At 38.0% G+C, this 25,148-nt stretch overlaps 1 protein-coding gene across 50 annotated transcripts in view; it reads left to right on the forward strand.

The window, feature by feature from the left end:
- The window catches only part of dlg1b (discs large MAGUK scaffold protein 1b), a 111,033-nt gene that overhangs the window by 61,092 nt on the left and 24,793 nt on the right, over positions 1 to 25,148 (forward strand). For 26 of the 50 annotated variants that reach the window (XM_077196233.1, XM_077196484.1, XM_077196569.1 and 23 more), the window contains 7 exons: positions 7,315 to 7,413; positions 7,973 to 8,026; positions 12,659 to 12,709; positions 15,534 to 15,658; positions 18,674 to 18,843; positions 20,576 to 20,712; positions 20,800 to 20,944. In XM_077196233.1, coding sequence (XP_077052348.1) covers positions 7,315 to 7,413; positions 7,973 to 8,026; positions 12,659 to 12,709; positions 15,534 to 15,658; positions 18,674 to 18,843; positions 20,576 to 20,712; positions 20,800 to 20,944 — 781 coding nt within the window. The remainder of the gene's footprint in view (positions 1 to 7,314; positions 7,414 to 7,972; positions 8,027 to 12,658; positions 12,710 to 15,533; positions 15,659 to 18,673; positions 18,844 to 20,575; positions 20,713 to 20,799; positions 20,945 to 25,148) is intronic. The other 24 variants (XM_077196915.1, XM_077197467.1, XM_077197450.1 and 21 more) reach the window with 3 other exon arrangements.

Below are 25,148 nucleotides of genomic sequence, written 5' to 3' on the forward strand. Positions count from 1 at the left end.
AGATACAGAGCGCGCAAGAGGATCGTTGCGCACACCAACGCGTTAGAGACTGGGGCTGAATTTCCCTCCAATCGCTGTTGCCAAGGCACTGCACCAAAACACAGCAGCTTTTTCAACGTCATTCTTGTCCTCCTAAAATTTGACGCCGTCTCCTAACGTTTTGTCCGCGTGCCGACCATGACAACCTTCTACTCTGGCCATGAGTACGGCATCCGGAGAGCAGACAGCTGTGAGAAGAGGAACGACTCTCATGCTCGAGTCAACCTCAGGCAGAACCCGCCATCCACCTCCATCCTCAAGCAGCACCATCTCCAGCCGACCGGGAGCCAGGAGGGCTGCTACAACTCGTGCACCCTGCCCTTAAACATAGGAAAGAGCAGGACCAAGTTCCTCAATCTGCGTGACAGCGTGAAGAAAAGCCCCACCAAGAGCACGGCCAAAGTGAGTGGACCAGGGGACAGGTTTTCCTTTTGGGCCTCTGTGTCATTCGATAAGGTAAGTTAGAGGATAGGGATCAGCAGCTCCACACTTTGGACCTTAATTGACTTGGGATGCTTTTCTACTTCTTGGTGTTATTAAATTAGGTTCCTCCTTTACACTCATGGCTGGTGTGCTCTCTTACATTTTTGTTGATCTTGATATATCTCATTCACTATCGTGTCTCTTTAATCTACAACACTGGACACGGTATTTGTCAGCTCCTTAGTGTTTTCTGGTTTGTTACGGCATTTTTTGGTAGTTTTTCTGCCCTGCATTCGCTTTATTCTCTTAGAAAATTTGTGGGTTGTTGCATTTTATATATGCACCTTTTTTTCCCTTTCAAATGTCAGTTATCATCAGGTCGACGCCAAGCTTCTTATATGCTAGTGTGTTGTTTTTCCATGTTAAATTCATTAAGAGCAATTAATCCCACAATTAAGGGTCTATAGTGGGACGCCAAAGTGGAACTCCAGTCGATGATATTGACGAGCCCTAATTTTAGTTTCCGTGCAGATCGCGTGTTTGGGGTTTAGGCACCAAAACAATTAAAGGGGCATCAGTATTGTTTAAAATCAAGCAAACCCTATATATATATGGGTCAAAGACAAAAAGGGGTTTCATGCATCAAAAAAATAAATGTGTAATACAGTTTTAATTTTAGTTTTTCCTCCCTGTACATTACATCCTTCAAACCACTAGGTTTTTGTAAGGAAGTGAAAATCATATAATACAAATTTAGTACGATCACATATTGTTTTTTATATTTTGATAATTATAGGTCAGAATAAGTATATTGTTTAATTTTTACATAAATATATCCATTACACTGAATGACCATGGTTTGTTACTCTGAATGACATTTTGCACAAATATTGCCATTGTTCCCTTAATTGCAATGTTTTTGTTATTAGTCTGTATCGTTAAATTATATTCAATAATGTTAATTCAATAATATTAATAGAGTAAATGATGGCAGAAGCAGATGTTGAAAAACAATAAGCATTTTATTCTACGGTTCTTATGCTCCCTGCCATGCTTGCTTAGCTTGTCACTTTGTTTCTGACCTGCTCGGCCCCCAAAAATTACTCCTTGCAGCTATATTTATGAATATTTTTTGTTTGTTATCAGGATTCTTTTGGGTGGAGAATCCCCTCAATGGTCTCTTTTAAACTCTCTGTTCAAAAATACTGGTAAGCTATTATTCTGACAATCGCAATCCTGAAATCCTTTCTCTTTTCCTTGCTAAAGGCCGATTACACCAAGTATGATAACTATAATGATAATGATAAAGATATAGTTAAAAAAAGTTCTTTCTAAGATATAGGCTAGTTAAAAAAAAATCATTCTAATTATAAAAGAATAGTAGAGTCCACACAACTACTATAACGATAAAGACACTGAGAAATGATATTGGGAATCACTTTCAGAGCAATTTTTTTCCCCAGCTAATGAACGATAAAAACATTGACAGCCAATCAGAATCCATTTAAAATGGCAGATGACAAAACTGCAGTACATGCTTCGAATGAACAGTGTTATCATTCATTGGTGTGGACACTAATATAGTTACCATTATAGTTATCTTTATTGAGTGCCACCCTAGATACTGGGTCTGCATTTGCTTTTTGGCATTTTACAGTGCCTTTTAAAGGGTTAGTTCACCCAAAAATGAAAATTAAGTCATTAATTACTCACCCCCATGCTGTACCAACCCCGTAAGACCTTCGTTCATCTTCGGAACACAAATGAAGATATTTTTGATTAAATCTGAGAGGTGGATCACTGCTACATAGGCTGCCAGAGGGAATGAAACTTGACGGCCCAGAAAGTCATTAAAGAAAATGTTTAAATATTCCATGTGCCTACAGTGGCTCAACTATAAGTTTATCAAGCGACGAGAATACTTTTTTCCCGAAAAAAAAAACATAATAACGACTTTATTCGACTATTCCTTTTCTTCCTTGTGGGCCTGAGACGAGAGTTCAAGAGATTTCCACGACGCATGCGCGAGAACTGAGAAGAGGACGTTCTTCTTCTAATACTTCTTGTTCAGTTCTCGCGCATGCGTCGTGGAAATCTCTTGAACTCTCGTCTCAGGCCCACAAGGAAGAAAAGGAATAGTCGAATAAAGTCGTTATTTATGTTTTTTTTTCGGGAAAAAAGTAGTCTCGTCGCTTGATAAACTTATAGTTGAGCCACTGTAGTCACATGGAATATTTAAACATGTTCTTTAATGACTTTCTGGGCCGTCAAGTTTCATTCCCTCTGGCAGCCTATGTAGCAGTGATCCACCTCTCAGATTTAATCAAAAATATCTTCATTTGTGTTCCGAAGATGAACGAAGGTCTTACGGGGTTGGTACAGCATGGGGGTGAGTAATTAATGACTTAATTTTCATTTTTGGGTGAACTAACCCTTTAACTCTGTTCATGGGCATCTAAAATGAATCAATAACGCAATTTAAACAATACAAAAATGCATTAAAATATTAATATTTATTAAGTTTAACAAATGTTTTCAGTGCTATACATTCCTCTTCATCTGTAATATGAATAAGATGCTAAACTTGTTATTCATACAGTGATACTGCCATTGTGTAATGGATGACACTTTGGTGTAACAATTTCTATATATATTTATGCTAACCAAGGCTGTGTTTATTTGATCGAAAATACAATAAAACCAGTTATGTAAACAAAATTCAATTTAGTCTTTGTTGGCAAAGTTGAGTTTTCAGAATCATTACTCTGGGCTTAAGTGTCACATGATCCTTCACTGATCATTCTAATATTCTGATTTGATGATGAAGTAATCTTGATGCTGCTTAATATTTTTGTGGAACCATGATTTTATTGTAAACTGCTTTGTTTACTAAAAACTGAATGAACTAAAAATGTAGCATACTTCTAGAGCAAGGTTCTTCAACCGAGGGTCTGCAGTTGTACTGCAGGTCATTAGCCAATTAATGTTTGATCATAAATCATTTTTTGATGACTGACAGCTTTTTAGTCTTTGTAAAGGGGGTGGACTATGCTTGCTCTCAAGGTTATATTTAATCCCTTAAAAACGGTTTTGTTTTTCATGATGCAAAGAGGACCGACGGCTTTTACATGCTGCAAAATTTCGGATGTGACATCTACATATAAATGCGGGATTCACCTCCGAAATTGCAATTGACAGTGATAGCTAGCGTGGGACAAAAATATGGCACGTCAAAATAGATACAGTACGTGCAATAGAAAAATATTCCTATCAGTATATTTTTGAAATTCCATTCCAGTTATCTATAAAAGTAATGACTTGTAAATAATCTTAAATGTCTCACTGTGTATTGTCTTGTTATGGTGGAGCCGTTGCCTACACATTATATCTGCACTTTACTGGAGAACCCTCACTAATTTCAGATACTCAGTGATTTGATTCTTAATTGTCCATCTCACAGTAAAATTAAAACTTTGATGTTTTAGTAAATTTGAGGCTAAATTTCAGGTAAATGTTTAATTGTCCAACTGACATGTAAAATTAAAATGTAAGACTCTGCAAATCGATTAAAATAAATTACAACAACTGTGAACAACTCATGAATTGTGATTTTTATTGCAACATGGATGTTTGTTATGATACATAAATCTCAATTTTAACAATGAAAAGTAAAAGTTCTAATAGTGGCATAGTTCGAATCTACTATCCTAGCTGCAGTCCGTAACTTTTTTTGAGTTCAAAATTGACTACATTTATAAAATAAGCAAGTGCATCATGAATACATTTTCCAAACCGTGTTTTTGTCTTATCCTGAATCACTATGGTAAACCTATTATAAGTGTTTATATTCAGACTATTTTAGACTGGTATTAGCCATTCCAAACTGTATTGCACCTCACCCAACTCAAGCATCACATAGAGCTCTTTTTTCATCACACAGAGCTCTTACAGGTGAATGTCTCAACAGGTGAAAGTAGGCTACCTTTTTAATAAAAGGTCCAACATATTAGGAAAACTTTTAGCTGGCTTTCCTGCAAGAAACCCTTCTAGTCAAGTAAAGTCTTTATTTATATACCGCTTTTCTACAATACAGATTGTTTCAAAGCAGCTTTACAGAGATAACAGGAAAATAATGTTGTAATAATATTGTTAAATATAAAATTAAATGTCCCCAACAAAGCAAGGCAACAGTGGGAAGGAACCAAAACTCCATCAGGTGACAGATTGGATAAAAAAACCTTGGGAGAACCCAGGCTCCCAGTGTATGATTATGATTCAGGCAGCATTATAGGTCAGAAGTCAGACTGGATCTGAACTTTCACTTTATTTATCCGGTCGGGGGTCGGAGTCATCATGCCGGTATGGAGATGAGTTTGTTGAGGTGTCAATGAGGCCTTCACAGTGTTGATGAGGCTGGCACTTCAGGGATGCGTTGTCGTCATGTCCATAAGATGGTCCTTCATCAGATCCGGATATGGCCTGGATCCGGCGAACTGCGGTAAACCTCGGGATAAACAGAGAGACTAATATTAGCGTAGACGCCATCCTTCTTATGATGTCGCAAGTACATCAGGATTTGTGGGGAGTATTCACGGTTCCGGCTGATCTAATCTATGCAGCCTAACATTGAATTATAGAAGTCTATAGAGTGTTATGTGAATGCTAAGCCAAAGAGATGTGTTTTAGTCTAGATTTGAACTGACAGACTGTGTCTGATTCCCAGACAATGTTCGGAAGATTGTTCCAAAGTTTTGGTGCTAAATAGGAAAAGGATCTACCGACAGCAGTCGATTTTGATATTCTAGGTATTATCAACTGGCCATCATTACATGTAAGTAATCAGCAATATCTTAAAATTTATACGATGTTTAATAGGGAGCCAATGCAGTGTTGACAGAACCGGGCTAATATGGTCGTACTTCCTGGTTCTGGTAAGAACTCTAGTGGCTGCATTTTGGACCAGCTGTATTTTGTTTATTAAGCGTGCAGGGCAACCACCCAGTACAATAATCTAGCCTTGATATCATGAACGCATTAACTAATTGTTCTGCATTTTTAATTGAGAAAATATGACGTAATTTAGATATATTTTAAAAATGAAAAAATGCGGTTCTATATAGTATTGATAATTTACTTATTAATCGTGGATGGGAGATGCAAATCTTTTATTCTTCTTTCCAGGCAAGGGTAGATGTCACAAATAATATCATAACAGAATGGCCTTTATATAATTGTTATGGAACTGTTGAATTTTCGAGACTTCATCATACATTTCCCCTATCAGTAGACATCGCCGATTCAGCTGTGGGTGACTCTTAAGGCATTTGTAAGAGGTCATATTATTTCTTATGCCACTTACAAAAGAAAAAAAATCTTTCTTGCAAATGGGATTTTTAGATTGGATGTACCATATGCCAGGTCTTCTACACCGGACCTGTATAAGAAGCGTCTTAAACAGAAATCAGAGTATGATTTGCTTTCTTCCAATGAAATAGAGAGCCTTTTGAGAAGAACTAGAAGTGTTTATTGTGAAAGTGGGGAGTAATCTGGAAAACTACTGGCTAATCAACTACGTAGGATCCGCGCAAAACAAATTATCAGTGGTCTTTGTTTGGATAATAGGGAGGTCACAACTGAACAAAGCATAATTAATGATACGTTTAGAGATTTTAATTCTATTTTGTTTGCCTTTGACTAGGAACACTCAGCTCAATACCGATCCTGATCATTCAAGCTTTTTATAAGTGATATGTAAGCTCATAAGTTGGCTCATTGTTAAAACATTTTTTTAGATAGTTATACAGTGTGCTTGCGTATTAATGAATGAATGGCTCGTTTTAAAATCTTCCTGGTCTACTAACATTTTTTACGACATCTGCTTTAAACATTACTATCCGCATTAGAACTTGCGTTAACTTTACAGTAAGTAAATTTATTTCACCAGCTAATTACTCCTCGACAGCGATGCCATAGAGATGTACAGAGCGACCGCAAAAACGGAAGTTCAAAGACAATATTCTAAAGATGGCTGCGTGCTTGTTTCTCTGGCGCATATGATAACATTACATTTTTGCTTTAATTCACAGATAAACATTGATCAATACACATCAAATATGGTTAACGGCAGCTCAACTGTACTTGCTTGAAGTGCAAACAATCCTCACTTACTTGCAGAAGCACTAATGCTCCTGCATGACGCACGAATACAAACATCATTGTTCTTGTGGGTCAAGCAAGCATACGGTTACCATATTTAATGTGCTTAATGTGCGTTGTTGATCTATGTTTATATGAGAATAAAAGCCCAAATTAAATCTGTTAATCATATAAAGTGACCGTGTCTTATCAAAAGACTATTAGTAAGCCGCTCAATCCATATGGATTACTTTTACAGTATCTTTATTAACTTTTTGAAGCGTGAAAGCTTTGGTGGAATGGATAGTCATTTGAGTGAACTATCACTTTGAACATGTTTTCTTTACAGTTTTGTAACAAGCAGCACATTATAAATATATAACAGAAGTCTAGAGTGACTTTGCATGTTTGCAGTGGCTTTGTTGATTATGTCAGGAGTAACTGTACCATGTGCAACTGGGTGGATTATGACCGTATTCTCATTCACATGCTCATTTCCATTCTCCCCTCATCTGAATTCTTCAATAATCACTAATGGAGCGTCTCACATCCCCCCCGCCCTCCACCTTCAGATTTGCTTGAATCTTGCATATATTCTCATACAGACACCTACTTGCACCCATCCTCCATGGCTGGTTCCTGTGCAATGATGTGCATTGTTGTGTTGTTGTGTATGCATATGTGAACTGACCTCTCCCCTTCCATGCTATTGTTCAGCAGACAGATGCTGTCCCACCCTCCACTCTCATAATCCCTGTGATCCCAATCTCCACTGTCCCTGCGGAGCCCGCTGTCATCTCTCCATCGACGTCACAGGTCTTTTTTTTTCCTTTCTCTATTTTACCACTCCCCACTCCCTTCTTTTTTTTTCGCTCTCTTCCTGTTGGTCATTTTTTCTTGATCCCTGCCATTCCACTGCTCGTTGATGGGGCTGAAGGATTATCGGCCCTAGAGTCGGGTAAAGTACCACGACTAATAGCATCTGCGTGTCAACCAGCCAGAGGAAGTGGAAAGCTCCACAGAAAGACAGACAGAGAGATTGAGCGAGCGAGAGAGAGAGAGTGAATTTAATTTTAGGCTACTTTTGGCTCGTGATAGCATTCATGCTTCAGCATTGCATGTTCTGCAGTATAAAATGCAATGTACGTATGTATGCAGGCAGTGTTGTGTTAATCTGGTGTGAATGCCAGTGGTGGTAAATGTAGCATCATGTGGAGAGTAAGTGAATATACCTTTGCTGTGTAAAATGCTGCAAGCTTAACACGGCTTTTCCTACTTACTGCATCTACTAAACGCTTCACGTTCCAGGTTCAATTTGGATGGAACAAGAAATATGCTGGAATCGATGCCTTAACTGGACTGTTTTCTCTTGCAGGCAAATCCTCCCCCTGTTGTGGTAAATACAGAGAGCTTGGATTCAGCTCCATATGTAAGTTACTTACACTTTTATTAACTTTTTTTTCATTTTGAAATTCAGAATTCCCTCAGACCAGCATCGGTGTCCTTTTTGTAAGCAAGCTGTTATTGCCAAGTTACTTTTGATGATGCAAGCAGAAAAAGGTGTAATACCTTTAAAATCAGATGGCATTCCTATTTTGCTTATGTAATGTCATGGATTTTCAATAGAACCTGGATATTCAATAAGAAAAAATATTGTGCGGCTCTTGACTTTATATATCTCGAATTGATTGGATTGAGTGGGCATCCTGTACCAATATGGTGACTGGAATGTGATGCCTAAATACACTCTTAAAAAGGTGGGTACCCAGTACCCTCAAAGACACATCTTTGAACCTCATTTACACCTAAAATGTTGTTAATATTATCCTAAGGGTACATAGTACTTGTAGCATAAAAAGTAATATTATTAGTAATGATAACCTCAAGAGTTCATATTACAACTCCAGGGTACTAATATATCTCTTTTAGGCATAAATAAGGCATAAAGGTGTTCCTTTAAAGATAGTGCCCCAGTGACAACCTGTTGTACCCCTCAGGGTACAAATTTGCATTACATAATACAATAGCTCATGCAGCCAAGGTGACGTCAGCATAAAGCCACTTCAGAGGCGGAGCATATTACATTTTGATGAAAGATCATGAAGACAATAATGTAATAATATCTGAGGTACTGTAAGTGTAGTCAATATCTTAAACTCATGATGACAATATATATTTTCTTCAGTCATATTTTATGTATTGCACTATGTGCTATTACTGGATTCTGTCTTAAGACACTGAATTTGAGTCAAGTTCCAGGGTAGCTCTGGACTAGAGGCTGACATTTTTTTCGGGAATCCCACGGGTCACGGGATTCCCGTGGGATTCCTGCAGGATGGGAGTCATCTTTGCTATTAATCACGGGATTTGGACGGTACAGGATAAATGGTTAACGGGAGCAGACGGGAGCGGGAATCAACCAATAGCAAAGAAAAAAAAAAAAGTAAATGCACCATTTTGTAGTTTCCTTTTAATACGCCTACAATGTAACGCAATTAAAAAAAAAACTACACGACCCAGCCGTCCCAGAAGCCATCAGTGCTTTTTGTCACGGCTTACCGCCGGAATTCAAAGAGCAGTGATGGAGGGAGCTAACAGCCGCGGAGAAGTCGATGTGGCAAAAAATGATTTACAGCGCAAAGTACTCCTTCTGAGCGTAGCTTCAGTGTTTCGGGAAGACTGATAGAGGAGAGGCGTTCTACCCTCAATCCAGAAAATGTAGATGCACTTTTGTTCCTACACAGCAACATATAACTAAGATGGACTCATTATGCAAGAATATAATTGATGAAAATCGTTAACATGTAACTAAAAAAAACTATAAATGTAAACTATGAATGTATTGTTTACTCAACAAGAAATAAGTAAAATGCAGCTTTATGTGCTGTTTGGGTTTATTAAACTATTGTAGACATGGTGTAAACTATGTACTGTTTTTCTTTTATTTGCTGTCTTCCATTTTCTGGAGAAAATCTAGAAACAGGGGCTCAGCAGCTGGTCTAAAACAGGATGGAGAGCAGATTAAATCAAATTCTATGTATTAACCAAACACTAATTGAAGAAAAAAATATATGGGAGCGGTACAGGAGCGGGAGTCAGTTTAAACAGGAGCGGGATGGGAGTGGGAGTCAATTTACCAGGAGCGGGATGGGATGGGATTATTTTTTAAACTTTGGTCTGGGAGTGGGACGGGACAAGATTTCTTTCTATGGGAGTGGGACGGGACAGGAGTGAAAATCCACTCCCGTGTCATCCTCTACTCTGGACCTTCGATGTCAAGTTAGCGTAGAGTTTGGAATATCGTTTCTAAGGCCCATTAGTCAAGTGTGGTGTTCATTCAGCACGGTAGTGAACTGACATCTCTTGGGTTTGTTTTCCACTTCATTTCCCTTGAGTCTTCCTGTGGAGTAGTGAGGTCAGTAGTCTTGATTGTGCCACTCACGGCCACTACGTCTGTTTTTCTCATCAAGCACCACACATTCAACCTCCACTTCAGCCTTTCTGCTGGATCAGCAGTGCTGCAGGTTCTGGGTAGCATACAGAGCCTCATGGGACTTTTTGTCTTATGTGATCGGGGACCATAATTGACTCCATGTGGAAATGATGTTGTAAAGCCAAGTGGGGTGAGAATAATGTTTTTGGGTTGGCTTGTTTATAGGAAACTACATTATGTTGGCGGTGTTGCTGTGGCTCAGTTGAGATGAGAATTAAATCAGGCTGATATCTCTATCATTTATGGAATTTGTTGACTTGAAGATTTACTAGCTACCAAAAGGAATCTGCACAACTAGTCATAATTTAAATGGCAATTTCAAAGTAACGTGACCACTACTTTTCAAAAGTTTGGGGTTGGTAAGATAAAAAAGAGGTCTTATGCTCACCGAGGCTGCATTTATTTGATCAGACATACAGTAAAAATTTATTAGAATTTAAAATAACTTTTCTTTTTTTCAATACATTTCAATATATTTTCACATGTAATGCATTCCTGTGATTGCAAAACTGAATTTTCAGTAGCCATTACTCCAGTTGTCAGTGTCACATAATTCAAACTATTCAAATATGCTGATTTGGTGCTCAGTATTTTACTGTATGTGTGCAAAGTTTACACTTGCAGAACCAAAAGGTGTACATTGTGCAAATAGTTAAGTCCCTGATCTTAAATACTAAATACACTCAATATAAATATAAAATCTTGAACACTACTAATCACAAATAAAGGGAAATCAATGAATGGAAATTAATAATGATAACAATTATCTTGTCAGTGTGGCACTGTCTATGGCGCTGACACCAAACCAGACGCAGCCAGGTACAATGCTAATGAATACGTGAGGCTCAATTCCTCTATGCATTACATAATCAATGCTTATCAAAGTCACATATTGTATAGACACTGTCTTTGTTTTGTAACAAAGCAAGCTTTGTTGCTTTTGCAGTCTAAAGGAGCGTTTAGACCCGGAAAATGTAATGTGTGATGTCAGACTTAACTGATTTAGTAGTAGTAATCTTTATTTGACAGTCCTTCCAGAACAATGCTAATTTTTTTTGTGATTGTTGCGGGCAAAAATCTTTGATTATGCGGCCCGTTTTCTTAAAAATTGTGATGGAATATGCGGGATATTTATGCAATTTTATGCGATCAAATTGCGGGAACTTACAAAATTGCAACAGGGGGAAATGGCTGCTCTTGTGTGAAGCAAACGCAACATTTTTCAACTTTCTGCTAAGATATACGTGACATTTCTTTGCAACGAAAATGCGAGGATTATGAAATCATGCAAGCCCTGCATATTTTGGATGGAAATCGTCAATTTATGCGGCGAAAGTGTGGCGTATATGAAAAAATGCGGCCCCCGCATAAATATGTGGACTTTGGCTGATTATGCGCTAAATCATGCGATCACATAATCGCGTTTTTCTGGAGGGACTGATTTGTCCCTTCACAGGGCAATTTATGCAGCATCAACAATAAAATACAAACTGACATAACACGAGACATCACAAACACATTCATCTTGATTCATAAAACCAACAAATCATAGCAAAGGTTAAAACTTATTCAATAAAAGATCTATAAAACATGATCAGTATAGATTTGTTTACATCGAACGACTTAAGTTTCCTCAAAATATATAACCGTTTCTGAGCTTTTGATATTTTGGCCTCATGCATCAATGAGTATTGGGCGCCCAACACTCTGTCGCCAGTTTGTTCCTCCTCGGACATGTTTTATTTGTTTATAGGATCAGGATAAATGAAAAAAAAAAAAAATCAATAAGGAAAGATACAGAAGATACCTTAAGATACATTTCTCTTTGCAGATTGTACACCGCGTGATGGCAATATGGGGCTCTGAAGCAGCATCTTTGAAACAGTTGCCGGTTTCATTCATTGTTTTGTTTTTCATAATACGAAGCAGAATATGGTTACAAATAAGGATGCACACATTTTTTGATAGATTGATTATTGGCCAATATTAGAGTTTTATTTATTTATTTATTTACTGGATATGTATTGGCATATTAGGTACATAATTGTGCATGTTCATTTCCTTTATTTTAACATTTAGATTATCTCTACACCATCAATGCTTTCTTAATCTTACTTAATTTTTTTCTTGCAGTACATTATAATGTTGTAATGATTAAATTCATTGTAGCATGTAAAACGACTGATTTAATTTTTTAGATTTATTTTTTATTTATTTACACAAAATAATATATCATTTTATTATTTGATTTTTATCAGTTTTCGGCCATAACAAGAAAATTCATTGTGAATCCCTAGTTACAAATGCTTTTTCCAAAATGTGTTTATCACCAGGCTGTCTCCATAACCAAAGTTGTTTTAAAGAAGGAAGTAATAAAAAAAAAAGAATGAGATGGTGGAATTTTACTGGTTTACTTGGTCTGTTTGCATTAAGTTTTATTTTCCAGAATATATACCCAACATGCAACAGTCTACTAAACAATCCATGAAATGAATAGAGTTCTCCTGTAAAAGATGATGAACTGAGTATTGAAATATGTAAAGAGTCTCTGACATGTTTTATTTACAGGTTAACGGAACCGAGGCTGACTTTGAGTATGAGGAGATTACACTGGAAAGGGTGAGTGGACTGACTAGTACTGCTTTTGTTCTCTGGTTTCTCCATACAGCAGTTCCTACAGGCCACTAAGGGGGCTTTAGTTCAAAACAGAGCACGTTTTGCATGAGAAAGCGGTAATGTGAAAGCTGTCGTGCGATCCCGGGAGCGCACTGGGGAACCGAACTCGAGGCTACCTGTAGTAGGTGGTCTGAAGTGGAACTGTGGTGTGATTCACTTGAATGTGAAAGCAACTCTGATTTGAGTCCGCACTTGTTCGAGCAGTAAAGTAAACCTGCATGTGCGTTTTAGCTGACGATGATGTCACTAGTTCAACAAAACAGATGTAGTGGTGATTTACCCTGGATCTGAGCGAGAGTGAGCCTGCAGTGTAATCGTGCAGCGAGTACAATCAGATGAATTCAATGAGTGTCTCGCAGTCAGCTTTGCAAGCAACAGAAAGCCCCCTTCATTTAACACACATACAGTAGATGCAAGTCCTTCACTCTGATGCGCATAATAGCACCAAAAAAAGACCCACAATATATTGACCAGCGTTCTGTTTTCAATTAAGGAGAGAGGAACTTGTAGCTCAACTGGGTGGTGTCAACTGCATGTCAGCGTTCATTTTAATGTAATATAACAAAGAAGGACAGAATTTTTTTTCTTTTTCTTTGAAATAACATACACCATAATGTCATTCACAATAATCTGGTAAAGTAAATGTGGTTGGTTTTGATAGACAATTTGCATAGCATATAGGACAATAAAAAATCTGTAGATTAGAGCTGAGCCGTGCGCAGATGAATCTTTTTAGAATTCTATCACTCTCTCCATTATTTCCCCTCTGAACAGCTTGTGTAACACTGACTCGGGTTACTGTGTACTTCTCCCTCAGCTATTCCTAAAGTACAAGCGGATACACTACCAAAGCTTTAAATACTCCTCTGCAGTGACTCCATGTAACAGCTCAAAGTCTGTCAATTAAAATGCCATCAAACTTGAGAAAGAATGAGAAACGCTCTCCCGACTAACCAACTCACTCTATCTCTGCAGAGTTACCAGGGAGGGAAAAAAATATAGCACCATCTTGCCTTCTACAGTCGAGAGTTAATCCCCGACTCTGCCTAAGGCCCCCCCTCATCAGCTTTTTTGTGACCCAATTCGGCACTGCTCTGTAGTGCACATTTATTAACTCTCCATAAATAAACAATGCCCCTCCACAAGCTGTTGTCAGCTCACCTTTAAGCCTGCTTCTTAATAACAGTATAACTTGATGTTGCAATCCACAACTGGAGCACCAGAGGTGTTTTTTAATCTGGGCATTGTTTCTTGGCATGTTTCTTTGTCATGTTGGCTTATAATAGTTAGCGTGTGACCTAAAAATCCACATTATTAGAGCATTCTTCTAAACATGTTTTGAGTATCATTGTAAAAGGCAGTGAAATAATTACAGTATTAAGTACTGTAACATATTCTGCTCTTAGTTATTGACTGTGGGTTGACTTTAACTGTGGTAAGAGCTATTTCTCTGTCCATGGCAGCAACAATAAATCAATAAAACCAATACAAATACAATGCCAATGTGAAGCTAGTTGACAGCAGAACAAGCTGTAGCCCTTTTTTTATTGTGGCATTTAATTTAGGACTGCTAACAATTATTTAGATTATTTCTTAGATGTATTGGATACACATCTTTTTCTGTATTTTCTTCAAAATACAAATCTAGCTCATTGTCCTCCTGCAAGTAATGTGCAAATAAAGGCAATAAAACTGTTCCAGATGTATGAATGTAGCTGCGCTATACATGTGCAAAAAATGTTTAAAATATAAAAATGAAAAAACTACAGCTTTCTCTGCAATGTTAAAGCACCATGACTAAATAAATTCAATTCTAGATGTGGGATTTCAATGAAATATTTTAATATAAAAGTAAAATGCAAGTTGTGAAAGTTATGCACTGAATTCTGGCACTTAAACGGTACAATCCATATCTTAGAGTTTTATTAGACATGTGGCCTTTGATGTCAACAACAAAACATATTGGGAAGATTTTAACGTATTAGCCGAAATAGACTGATATTTTCAAACCAATATTTTATATATAATTTTCTTGAAATGCATTTAAACTCACAATTAACACAATGAATGTAGCAAAATTTAATTAATTGAAAATGCATTGCACAACATGCTAATAATGTCAATCGCTTATGTGCGTCAGCGTCTTCAAGCGAAGGTTTTAAGCAAACCCTGTTAATACACATTTAGTGTCGATTAAATAAAGAATTATTTCTTCACTTATGCAGTGTATATAGTATATAAGTGTGTGTGTGTGTGTGTGTGTGTGTGTGTGTGTGTGTGTGTGTGTGTGTGTGTGTGTGTGTGTGTGTGTGCGTGTGTGCGTGTGTGTGTGTGTGTGCGTGTGTGTGGATAGCCTTGTTCGTCAGCACCAACAAAGACTTTGGTCTAAAGTCTAATGGAATTTCAGTTCAATTCACATTTATTTGTACAGCGCTTTGGAAGTCTATGGAAGTCCATTGTGTGGGTAGTTTTAAACCAGTGTTTACTAAAATTATCCCAAAAATATGGTGCATTGGTTCCTTTATTACTTTGATCAAATTATAGAATGAAGATAATAGCCTAAATAAATTAAATATGACACATTTTACAATGCATTGCATTTATATTTTTGAATTTCTATTTTTGCCTAAACGTTGTAATTTGGCTTAATTTCAAACGCATTGCCAGTTGATTTTAGCCGACATTATGTTCCCATAGTCGCTGACCAAAGCAATAATTGATGTTTCTCCAGAATCTCACTTAAGGTTTCCTCTCCTCTTCTGTGTAGGGGAATTCAGGCCTGGGCTTCAGTATTGCCGGTGGCACGGATAACCCTCACATTGGTGAAGACCCCAGCATTTTCATCACCAAAGTCATCCCAGGGGGCGCCGCCGCTCAGGACAGGAGATTGCGGTAAGGCTACGGTTCTCAAAAAAAAAAGCTATGGTTCTCACGTGTTTCCTGGTTTATTCCTGTTGCTTTTCATACTTTAAACAGTTAAACGAAACATTACATTGAAAATTCCATGTGGTCAATGACACAGCAGTTTTTTAAGCATCGTGTCAATAAGTGCTAAAAGTTGTTTAGATTCGACTTACTGTTCTATTCTGTTGTAATTGGTGTCTTAAGCACTATGCAGTTTTTTTAGCTTAACTGAACAGCTTCGGAGTTATTTGAATGGTTATATGACTCTTTTCGGGTTGAATGGTGGTCGCCTCGCCCCCCCCCTGGTACCGCACTTGCAACTTTGGGCCGGCGGACTGCCGTCAGGAATTATCGCGTGATTTCAGCTCTCGCGATGTAACAAATTGCTTTACGGCACTGCACACATTACACGCATACACGCCCCCATCCAGGATCCGGCTAACTATAAGAACAACTATCGTCCCATGGCAAAGACGGCATATTATAAGCAGAAAGCTAGAAAAGCATTGTCGGAGGAACAGAGAAAGAGGAAACGGCAGACTGACCGAGCGAGGAGTCAGACACGAGTTAACATGACCTGCGTTTTCAGAATGGCGAAAAAAAATTAAGAAAGCGCGGTCGGAAGAGTCTAGAAAAAGGTAACGAGAATCTGACAGCGCAAGGAACCGGACAAGAGTCCCACTCAGTCAGGCTTTCACTGTTAAAGTTGATTCCTGCGATGATCATGAGAACATTTGTCAATATCTCACAAAATTATCAGGACATAAGTAAGCCTACATGTTGTAAATAGTGTAAATGAGCGCAATTTGCAAACTATTATGATAAATTGCAATTATCATGTCTAACAACATCAAAACGGACATTGTTACGAAATAATGCAACGTACATGATACACTTTATTGGTGTCATCTGGCATTTAGGCTCAGGTAAGCCTAACGCGGTAGGCTACTTTATTATTATGAAGTGCAGAGGCCGTGAGTGCAGATAACCTCTGCGTGAGTTGTATTTACGACAGTAACGTTAAATACAAGTACTCTACAGCGACTCTAGGGATCGCTGTTTGACAAAAACAGAAATCCTGCCTAGTGCCGCTTTAAATGGCCTCTAAGACAAGCATCTGATCAGGGTCATGTGACCACACATTCTTTATAACAATATTTTTTTTTACAAATTTTCCTTTACTAGTGTGTGAACCTTGATTTAATGTTATCTAATGCAATGACGTCCAGACATGTTTTAAATGTGTCTAAATACTTGGATGTACAGAAGGACATTTTTAAATGTGTAAGTCCCTGTGAACCAAAAATTGCAACCAACTTTACTTCAGTTTTGTTATATTTTCCAAGTGAAGCGGAATATTGAATAGAGGGCATGGTTTTATTTTAGCGCTCCTCCTCTCCATCCCTCTCTCATAGCAGACTGAACCCAAGCTATCAATTTACGTCATCAGAGAAGGAACGCCATTCCAGAGCAGGATTAATTGTTCACCACAAGACTTAGTAATGTGCGCTAACAAACTAAATAGGGTCAATTTAGATTTCATGAGGACTTTAAATATATATTTGATATGTATTTGGATATGAGATAGTATTGTATTGAGCATTTTAATAGATTTCCTCCTCTTACATGTTTTGTTTGGGGATGGATTTTTCCTGTTTTGGAGTGGTTACTAAGTGATAGAGCCCTCCAGTGTCTCACTGCTGTCAGAGGCTCATTAATGCAGCGCTACTGAGGTCCTGACAGCATCAGACTGACAGCTCAACACACACACACACACACACACACACACAGAAAGAGAGAGTTTAAAGAGCCAGCCCTGCCACTGACTGCAGTGCATGCTTTTTATTTAAATTGAATTGTGTGAAAGAGAGAGTTAATTAATATGTCATAAGAGATACTTTAATGTACTTACAGACTGTAATGTATAATTGTATAAAATTGTTTCGATGGACTTGATAACTTACTTTTATAGCTTTAAATTTTTCATGCCCAGTTAGAGCTGTCACTGAGAATTGAATTGTAGTCTTGGTTAATGCTCAAAGTTTGTATTCTCTATTCTTGTGTGAAGATGCTATGTTGAAGCTCTGCATTTATGTTATCAGGGCAGTTTGCATGAACATTAACAGAGCAGGCAACATTCAAAATAAAGAAAATTGTACGTCACCTGGAGACTTTGTATTCAGTAACAGCTAGACAAAGAGATCCTCATCAAGATGTAATACCATGTCCAAAGAAATCGGAAATCGGTGTAAAACATTATTCTAGCATAACAACAGAGGGCAAGATTAAGTATTTTCTGCTCCACTAGCAGCACTAAACAATGACGGTTGTTTACTCAAAGAGAGTCCCACTCAACTATTGGTTGCTAAGTGTTGCTGTCTGAATGCTCAAACAGCATCTTGATAGTGTCAAAAAGCGACAATGTTTATACATGTCTGGAAATCAGTTTATGAATGGCTTTATGTAGCTGCCTTTGCATATTAAAGGAAAGTCCACCCAAAAATGAAAATTCTCTCATCATTTACTCACCCTCATGCCATACCAAATGTATATGACTTTCTTTCTTCAGTGGAGCAGAGATTTTCAGGAAATTAATCAAAACTGTGAGTCCATGTAATGCAATGGGGTCGTAACCCAAAAGTTGACGCCTCAAAAACCTCACAAAATTAACACACATGACCCCAGTTGATGAATCAATGTCTTCTGAAGCAAAACGATTGATTTGAAATGATAGAAGAAAGAAAGTCATACAGGATAGGAGAAGTTACAAACTTCTACTCTAGAGTTTGCTGTTGATGGTCAGTTTGCCTTTGTGATGTCTTGGTTCTGTTAGCTGTACTTGAGAAACAACACAGAAGGTAACTTTTTGTCAACAGAGTAACAAAAATGTATCAGGACACTTGATGATTCTTTTCGGTTGAGCAATGCAAGTAGTTAAATGGGATGGAGTGTCCACACACCACTGTGTGCGCATGTGTTTGACCTGTGCTTTATTCCACACAGGGTGAATGATGTGATTCTGCGAGTGAACGAGGCCGATGTCAGGGACGTGACCCACAGTAAGGCTGTGGAAGCATTGAAGGAGGCAGGGTCACTAGTCAAACTGTATGTCAGGAGGAGAAAGTCTGCATCAGAGAAAGTCATGGAGATCAAGCTCGTAAAAGGACCCAAAGGTACAGTAAAACCAACCAACTCCTCATTACTGCTGTTTATCGTCACATTTTATTTTAGACTTTTAACTGGGATGTTAAAGGTCTTACAGTTCTAAACGTTAGGTCAGTTTTTCATTTAAATTGGTAATCTTGGGTAGTCCGTTTTTGGGTTTCTGTGTTTCACACAGTTAAACGATAGGTCCATGTGATATATCCACGCTATGTAAGATTGCCAGATCGGGTAGCGTTTCTGTAGTTCTAATGGGAGATAAGAAAACTACTAATTTGACTTGCTTTACGGCAAGCGTTACAATTGCTACAATTGCTTGTTTGTGATGTCGCAATACATCATACTTTCATAAAATCATCCATCATACTCTACCTTGTCTGTGGCCATTGTTGATTCCAAAGCCGGTGCTGGATAAACAGAGAGCATGTGCGCGCGCGTGCGACAGTTGGCTGCGGTAGGGTAAATTATTTGCGACAGCGGTAATGGACAATTCCGCTTCCAACCTGTAGGGCGACCGCAGAGGAAAAGTTCCTTGGTGTTGCTTTAATAACATTGATTAGACAAGTAAAACGTGTGAAGCTCAGAACATCTTTGTATTTGAATCTCTTCATCTAGTTAGTTAGCATGTCTCACTGTTTGATGTTTACTTTCTGCATTGAGAGTTTTTTTTTTATTTTTTTTTTTAAAGATACCAAAAACGTACTAATTAAATATTCATGATCATTTTTCAGTTGCAGAAATGTTTATTTCATTCTAATACACTCAGAACATTGTGGCACCACATAGTTTCATTTCAAATTGTATAAATGTGGGAAACATTTCTTAATCCAGGGTTAAAAGTAACTTTATCCCAGGGTTAAAACTATGCTAACCCAGGGTTAAGAATAGCATGTAAAACCTGTTTTTTTACACTACATACAATACATCTTGGCAATCAACAATGAAATGATTAATCAGAATTAATGTGCATCATGTTGCAAGTCTTAATTTCACAATACACTTGACTAGTCTCTAATGTTCTAAATTGTTATGTACAGTTGTAATCAAAATTATTCAACCCCCATTGCAAATATATATAATTGTGGCTCGTGCTCTTTTAAAAAGGATGAATAGCATATAACAACAGAGTTTTAGTTTCAGCCAACCAAATGTGGCATTTTCTAGGTATTTATTCCTCCTTAATCAAAACCTCTAATCCTTCCCAGCATTACACTGAGGAAGCAAGAGTGCTGCTAAATCATTTCTCCAGATCAGAGTTAAGAGTGTATTATTGTTCACTAGAGACCATAGACATTGTCCCCTCTTGGAAAATTATACACAAACACACACACACACACACACACAATACCCAATGGGGCTATTTTAAGGCCAGCCATAAAGTTTCCACAACACTGCAAAGACTTTAAGCTGCTGTTGCCATGGAAACATTCCCCTCCCATGGTTTTATAGACAGTTTGTTGTACAATTTATGAAACAATGTATTTTTCTGTATTCAAATTTAAAGATTACAGCATAGCATTTTATGGTGTGTGTGTGTGTGTGTGTGTGTGTGTGTGTCAGAGAATGTTCATTATGACAGATATTGTTGATTATTTAGCTACTAATTATAGCTTTCTTCTCATGTTGTCTGGTTAATTTTTCTATGTTTTAGGTATAGTGCCAAATGTATTAGAACTAAATATAAATGTTGTTGTCGCCATCAATTAACCTTTTGTTTTTCGTCTGTACCTTTGTTTATCCCAGGTCTTGGTTTCAGTATAGCAGGGGGTGTTGGGAATCAGCACATCCCAGGGGACAACAGCATCTACGTCACTAAGATCATTGAAGGTGGAGCCGCACACAAAGATGGGAGGTTGCAGATAGGAGACAAACTTCTTGCTGTAAGAAAAAAGGACAGTGCTTATTTCTGACCATGTGCTTGTTACATAGACTAAAGTCTGTGTTTGTGTGTGTTTTGGTGGTCTTAGGTGAATAGCTCCTGTCTGGAAGAGGTTACCCATGAGCATGCCGTGACTGCCTTGAAAAATACCCCAGACGTGGTCTACTTGAAAGTGGCTAAACCCAATAGTGTCTTCATGAATGACAGTTTCGCTCCTCCTGATATCACCAATTGTGAGTTCCTCTATAAAATGACCTGACTAACATCAGTTAATGGTAAATACAGTGAAGGAGTTGTCAGGTAGGTGGATATTTAAAGCACAATGTGTCGCAAAGTCTACAGTATCTACTAATAGCACACATGCTGTATATGAAGAAGGTTATGTTATGCATTAATACCATTGAAAAGCTCCCTCAAAACATCTCTCAGTCCCACTGCACATAATCCTCGATGGAAACATTTGTAAAAGCTGTGAAATGTGGTGATGGTGGGTGTGGGATAAAGTGTGCTACCTGTGCAGACCAGATTGTTGTGGTGTGTGAGGCCCATGCCCAGCAGTGAGTGTATTGATCTGTGCTCTGTTCATAGCCCTGCCAGCAGGAGCACTAATAGGGCACATAGGGGAAGACTAAACTACTATCGATTGCTCTTGACTGAACGTGCCGCCCCCGCAGCCATTAAAGCTTACGTTGTGCTTAAGTGCTGAGGAGGTGAAGTCACCGCTGCACAAATGCCCCTCCGTGTGTCTTCCTGCCCTTAAACATGAGACTAATGACTCGGTGTAATGCCGAGGGCTGGGATCTCCCTGACAATATCATCTTTATGTGTCAATCAACTAGGGATGTGCAAAACACATGTTCAAAATAGACTGGTTGGTTGGTTGGTTGCCTGAATGACTATTAAACCAATTGATCTTAAGAAAGCTCTAATTAGGCTAATTTCAGGTTCACCTGACCCCATTTGAATGTATTTTTGTTTGGGGGCATTTACACAGGATTCATTCTAAACCAGTGGTTCTCAACCAAATTTCCAAGGGGGGTGGATGACTTGAAAGTATTTAAATGTATAAATTATTTTTACTATATTAAAATAATCTGTAATCTATAATGATACACTAAAAACACTTAGAATGATATAAGGCGTATACACATTTAAACTGAAAAGCTTTTCCATTATTTTCCTCAATATATATTGTTTTTATTGAAGAACAGTTACATAACTTGAAAATTAATCTTGGTTAATTATTTTAAGCACTGTAAAATAAACCATGTTAATTAAGTTTGAAAACAAGCAGCTTTGTCATAATTTCAACAGAAATACTGGAAATATCTTGCCGTATATGGAGTTTTCGAATATTGTGTCAAAAAGTTTGAGAACCATTGAGCTAAACGGGAAGCAACCTTTTGAGATGCTTTTTTGTCTGAATATTTGGGCTGTTAAATTATAAATTCGAGTTTCTAATATTTGTCGAAGGCAGCCTCATCAGTGGCGCATGAGATGCGATGATGTTGTAAAATGCATTATAATGTTTTTCTTAGCCTATTCAGTTTAACTCACTTGATGCGGAGCTGCTGTTTTGTTCATTAAAAATATTCCAGAAATAGAGAATCTTGGTTACTTCAAAACCACAACCAAGCCGTTCGCACAGAACACATTTTCTGCACTGCTTTTCCATAGTTTTCTGTGTAAACAAGACTGACACATTTAACTATTTGCACTCTCATCTCATCTCATCATATGCACTCATCTCGCAACAGATAGCCGCATGTTTAGAAAGCCATGTAAAGTTAAAAGAAGTTCAACTTTAAAAAAAAAACGCCAAAGTGTTTTTTTAAACGCAAAAAAGTAAAAAAATGTACGAATAAAATTTTAATTTAGTTTTTCAGCCGTTTTGACAGTCCTACTGAACATTTTTACTATGTCTAACAACTAGAGAACAAGATGCTATCATCAACATGCTAAATAAAGCACCATAGCCAAAAATATCAAAACTAAAAAAGAAATTAATGTGAACCTGTCCATCTCACTAATCAACTAGTCAGTTGGACAAATGAAGGCTGGAATACACTACTTTACAACTTTTATACAACTTTTAAAATCTGAACAGTTTTTAAAACTCCAGCCATCACACACTTGCTGAATGAAAAAAGTTGTTCCGAAGTCCAAACACAACAAACTCACACAGAAAAGAGCACATAAATGCTATATACACGTTATATACGTATAACAAATTAAAACAATTTGTGTTCTAAAATCAGCTCAATATTTTCAACAGGATAGAATCATAGTCTAAAGCTGAAAATGATAGTCTGTTCCCATCGTACAATATGCAGTTTTGTCTGTCAGATCCGCTTGCTGAAAATCTCTAGACTGTCTCTGACTTTTAGCAACTAATGTTAACATGTCCAAACTGAAAATCTGGAAAAAGTTATTTAGTGTATTCCAGCCTTACTTCGCTTGTTGATCGTCGTGACCCATCCCTACAGTCAACATGATTTGTCTCTATTGATGGAAAACCCGGGTGAACCTGGGCGTCCTTAAGGCCTTTAAAATATGATTCATGTCGGTGTTCCCCGGTGCAATACGTCAAGCTATAGTATTACCTTCGCCAGTGCATTGTAAATGGGTCAATCATTGTAATGCAATGCCCAAAATTAAGCAGTTTCAACTCTGACACCATTTGTTGTTGGCCTTTCAAAGCTGAGACAACGATTGATGCATCTGTGTATCTAGATACATGAAGTTATTTTACACATCTGTTGCAAATATAAACTCAATACTCAAGATGCTTATTCTTACTCCAAATAATTTTATCGTAATGGCTCTGGCAAGAGGTGGCAGGTCAAAGATGTCCATCTGACGCATGTGTTCATCGACATGACAATGAAACAACTGCACTGACGGAGCATGAGAATGCCACTTATGTTAACAACCCTCATCTGCAGTGCTGTTCATGTGGATGTCAAAGCACCACAGGCTGCTTGTTTTGAGAGATGCGAGCCTGACGCAAATCATCTGAAACTTTAGCTTTGTGCTGTAGCGAAGCACTACAGCTATAGCTTTTGACCTACAATATCTTGACTTTTGAAGATTGACAGAATAACTTTCCAGTAAATTCAAATGTCTGTTGAATGAAAGTTACCTCAAAGTTATTGTACCGACCCCATGGGTGCCCACAGTGCATTTACATAATCAACCATCCTGATTCTCCACTGCTAAGCCCTCCAACGGCTGTAGACCCCAGACTCATACAGACACAACATCACACCATCAAATCAGACACGCTTTCGTCATAAAAAGCCCTTGATCTCTCTCTACCTCTTCTGATGTGCCCTGCACAACTCTCTTTAGACACACTCGTTTCTAATCCTTAAAAAGGATGCTTGCCATGTGTCCTAATACGATGAAGGATGACTACTTTCTCAAAGTCAAAGCTTGCACAACTCTTTCTCATTTGCACTGATCCCCCTTGTGTAAAGGACAATTAGACAAAACCACCCCCATATCGGTCACAATTTGCGACCTATTAGAGACAGATGAAGTCTAGAAATCAGTTCAAAAGCACTAGATGAGAAAAGGTCCCTGACCCTAATTAGAAGGATCACAGAAACTCGTCCTTTTAAATCAGAATGTCAATTCAACTTAATCTTCCAGTGAAACTACAGACTTTTCTCTGGTGATGTATACTGGATTTCTCTGATAATTTAGTCCGCTTAGTCCCCTGCCCCTTTCTTACAATAGACTGCAAGCTTACATTCAGATTTGCCTACATTCAAGCAACAACCATCGGTTAGAACCACATCCTCACTGTCTATTTTTGTCTATTTATTCTACTACCATTGCATCACAACAATATTACCTGTATCCTTTGGTGAGGCAACCCTAGCCTGAATTGCGTACATTCAGTGCCAAAAAGTTTTAAAAAGAGTTTCTGCCTATGCAGCACATTCCAAATCAGTCGGTTTCTTAACTGTTAGATGATAACCAGGCAGCTCATTAGGTTGTGGAAGATAGCTAGGGTTGATATAGCTACAGAAAGACTCACACCATCTCTTAGACCCATCCATAGATAATAGTGGAGCCAGCAGACAAGGATGCTTTGCTCTGCTTGGCTTGAAAGACAAATAGCAAATTCAATCATGGCTGGGATCACATGGTCAAGTCTGTATTGCTAATCCAAGCAGCAATATCTTAATGCAATGAGGGCAGCATGTGGAACGATGGCACACTGGCCTCAGAGAGCCAATCTGAGTCTGAGTTAATGAATGAGAAATAATTCTATTGAGTGTGCACTATCATTCAGCAGCCTGACTCAGAATGGTAATACCGCTGTTTATAGCTCGTAGATGGTGTGCAAGCGCTTTTCTTTTTTGAGTGTAGTTTTTGGGCACACTGATATGCTTTATTTGGGTGGTGTGTTGCAAAGGGAGAGCCTTC

The sequence above is a fragment of the Siphateles boraxobius genome, unplaced genomic scaffold, assembly GCF_051911475.1.
Source record: "Siphateles boraxobius isolate OS27281-9 unplaced genomic scaffold, OSU_SipBor_1 1, whole genome shotgun sequence".
NCBI lineage: Eukaryota > Metazoa > Chordata > Actinopteri > Cypriniformes > Leuciscidae > Siphateles > Siphateles boraxobius.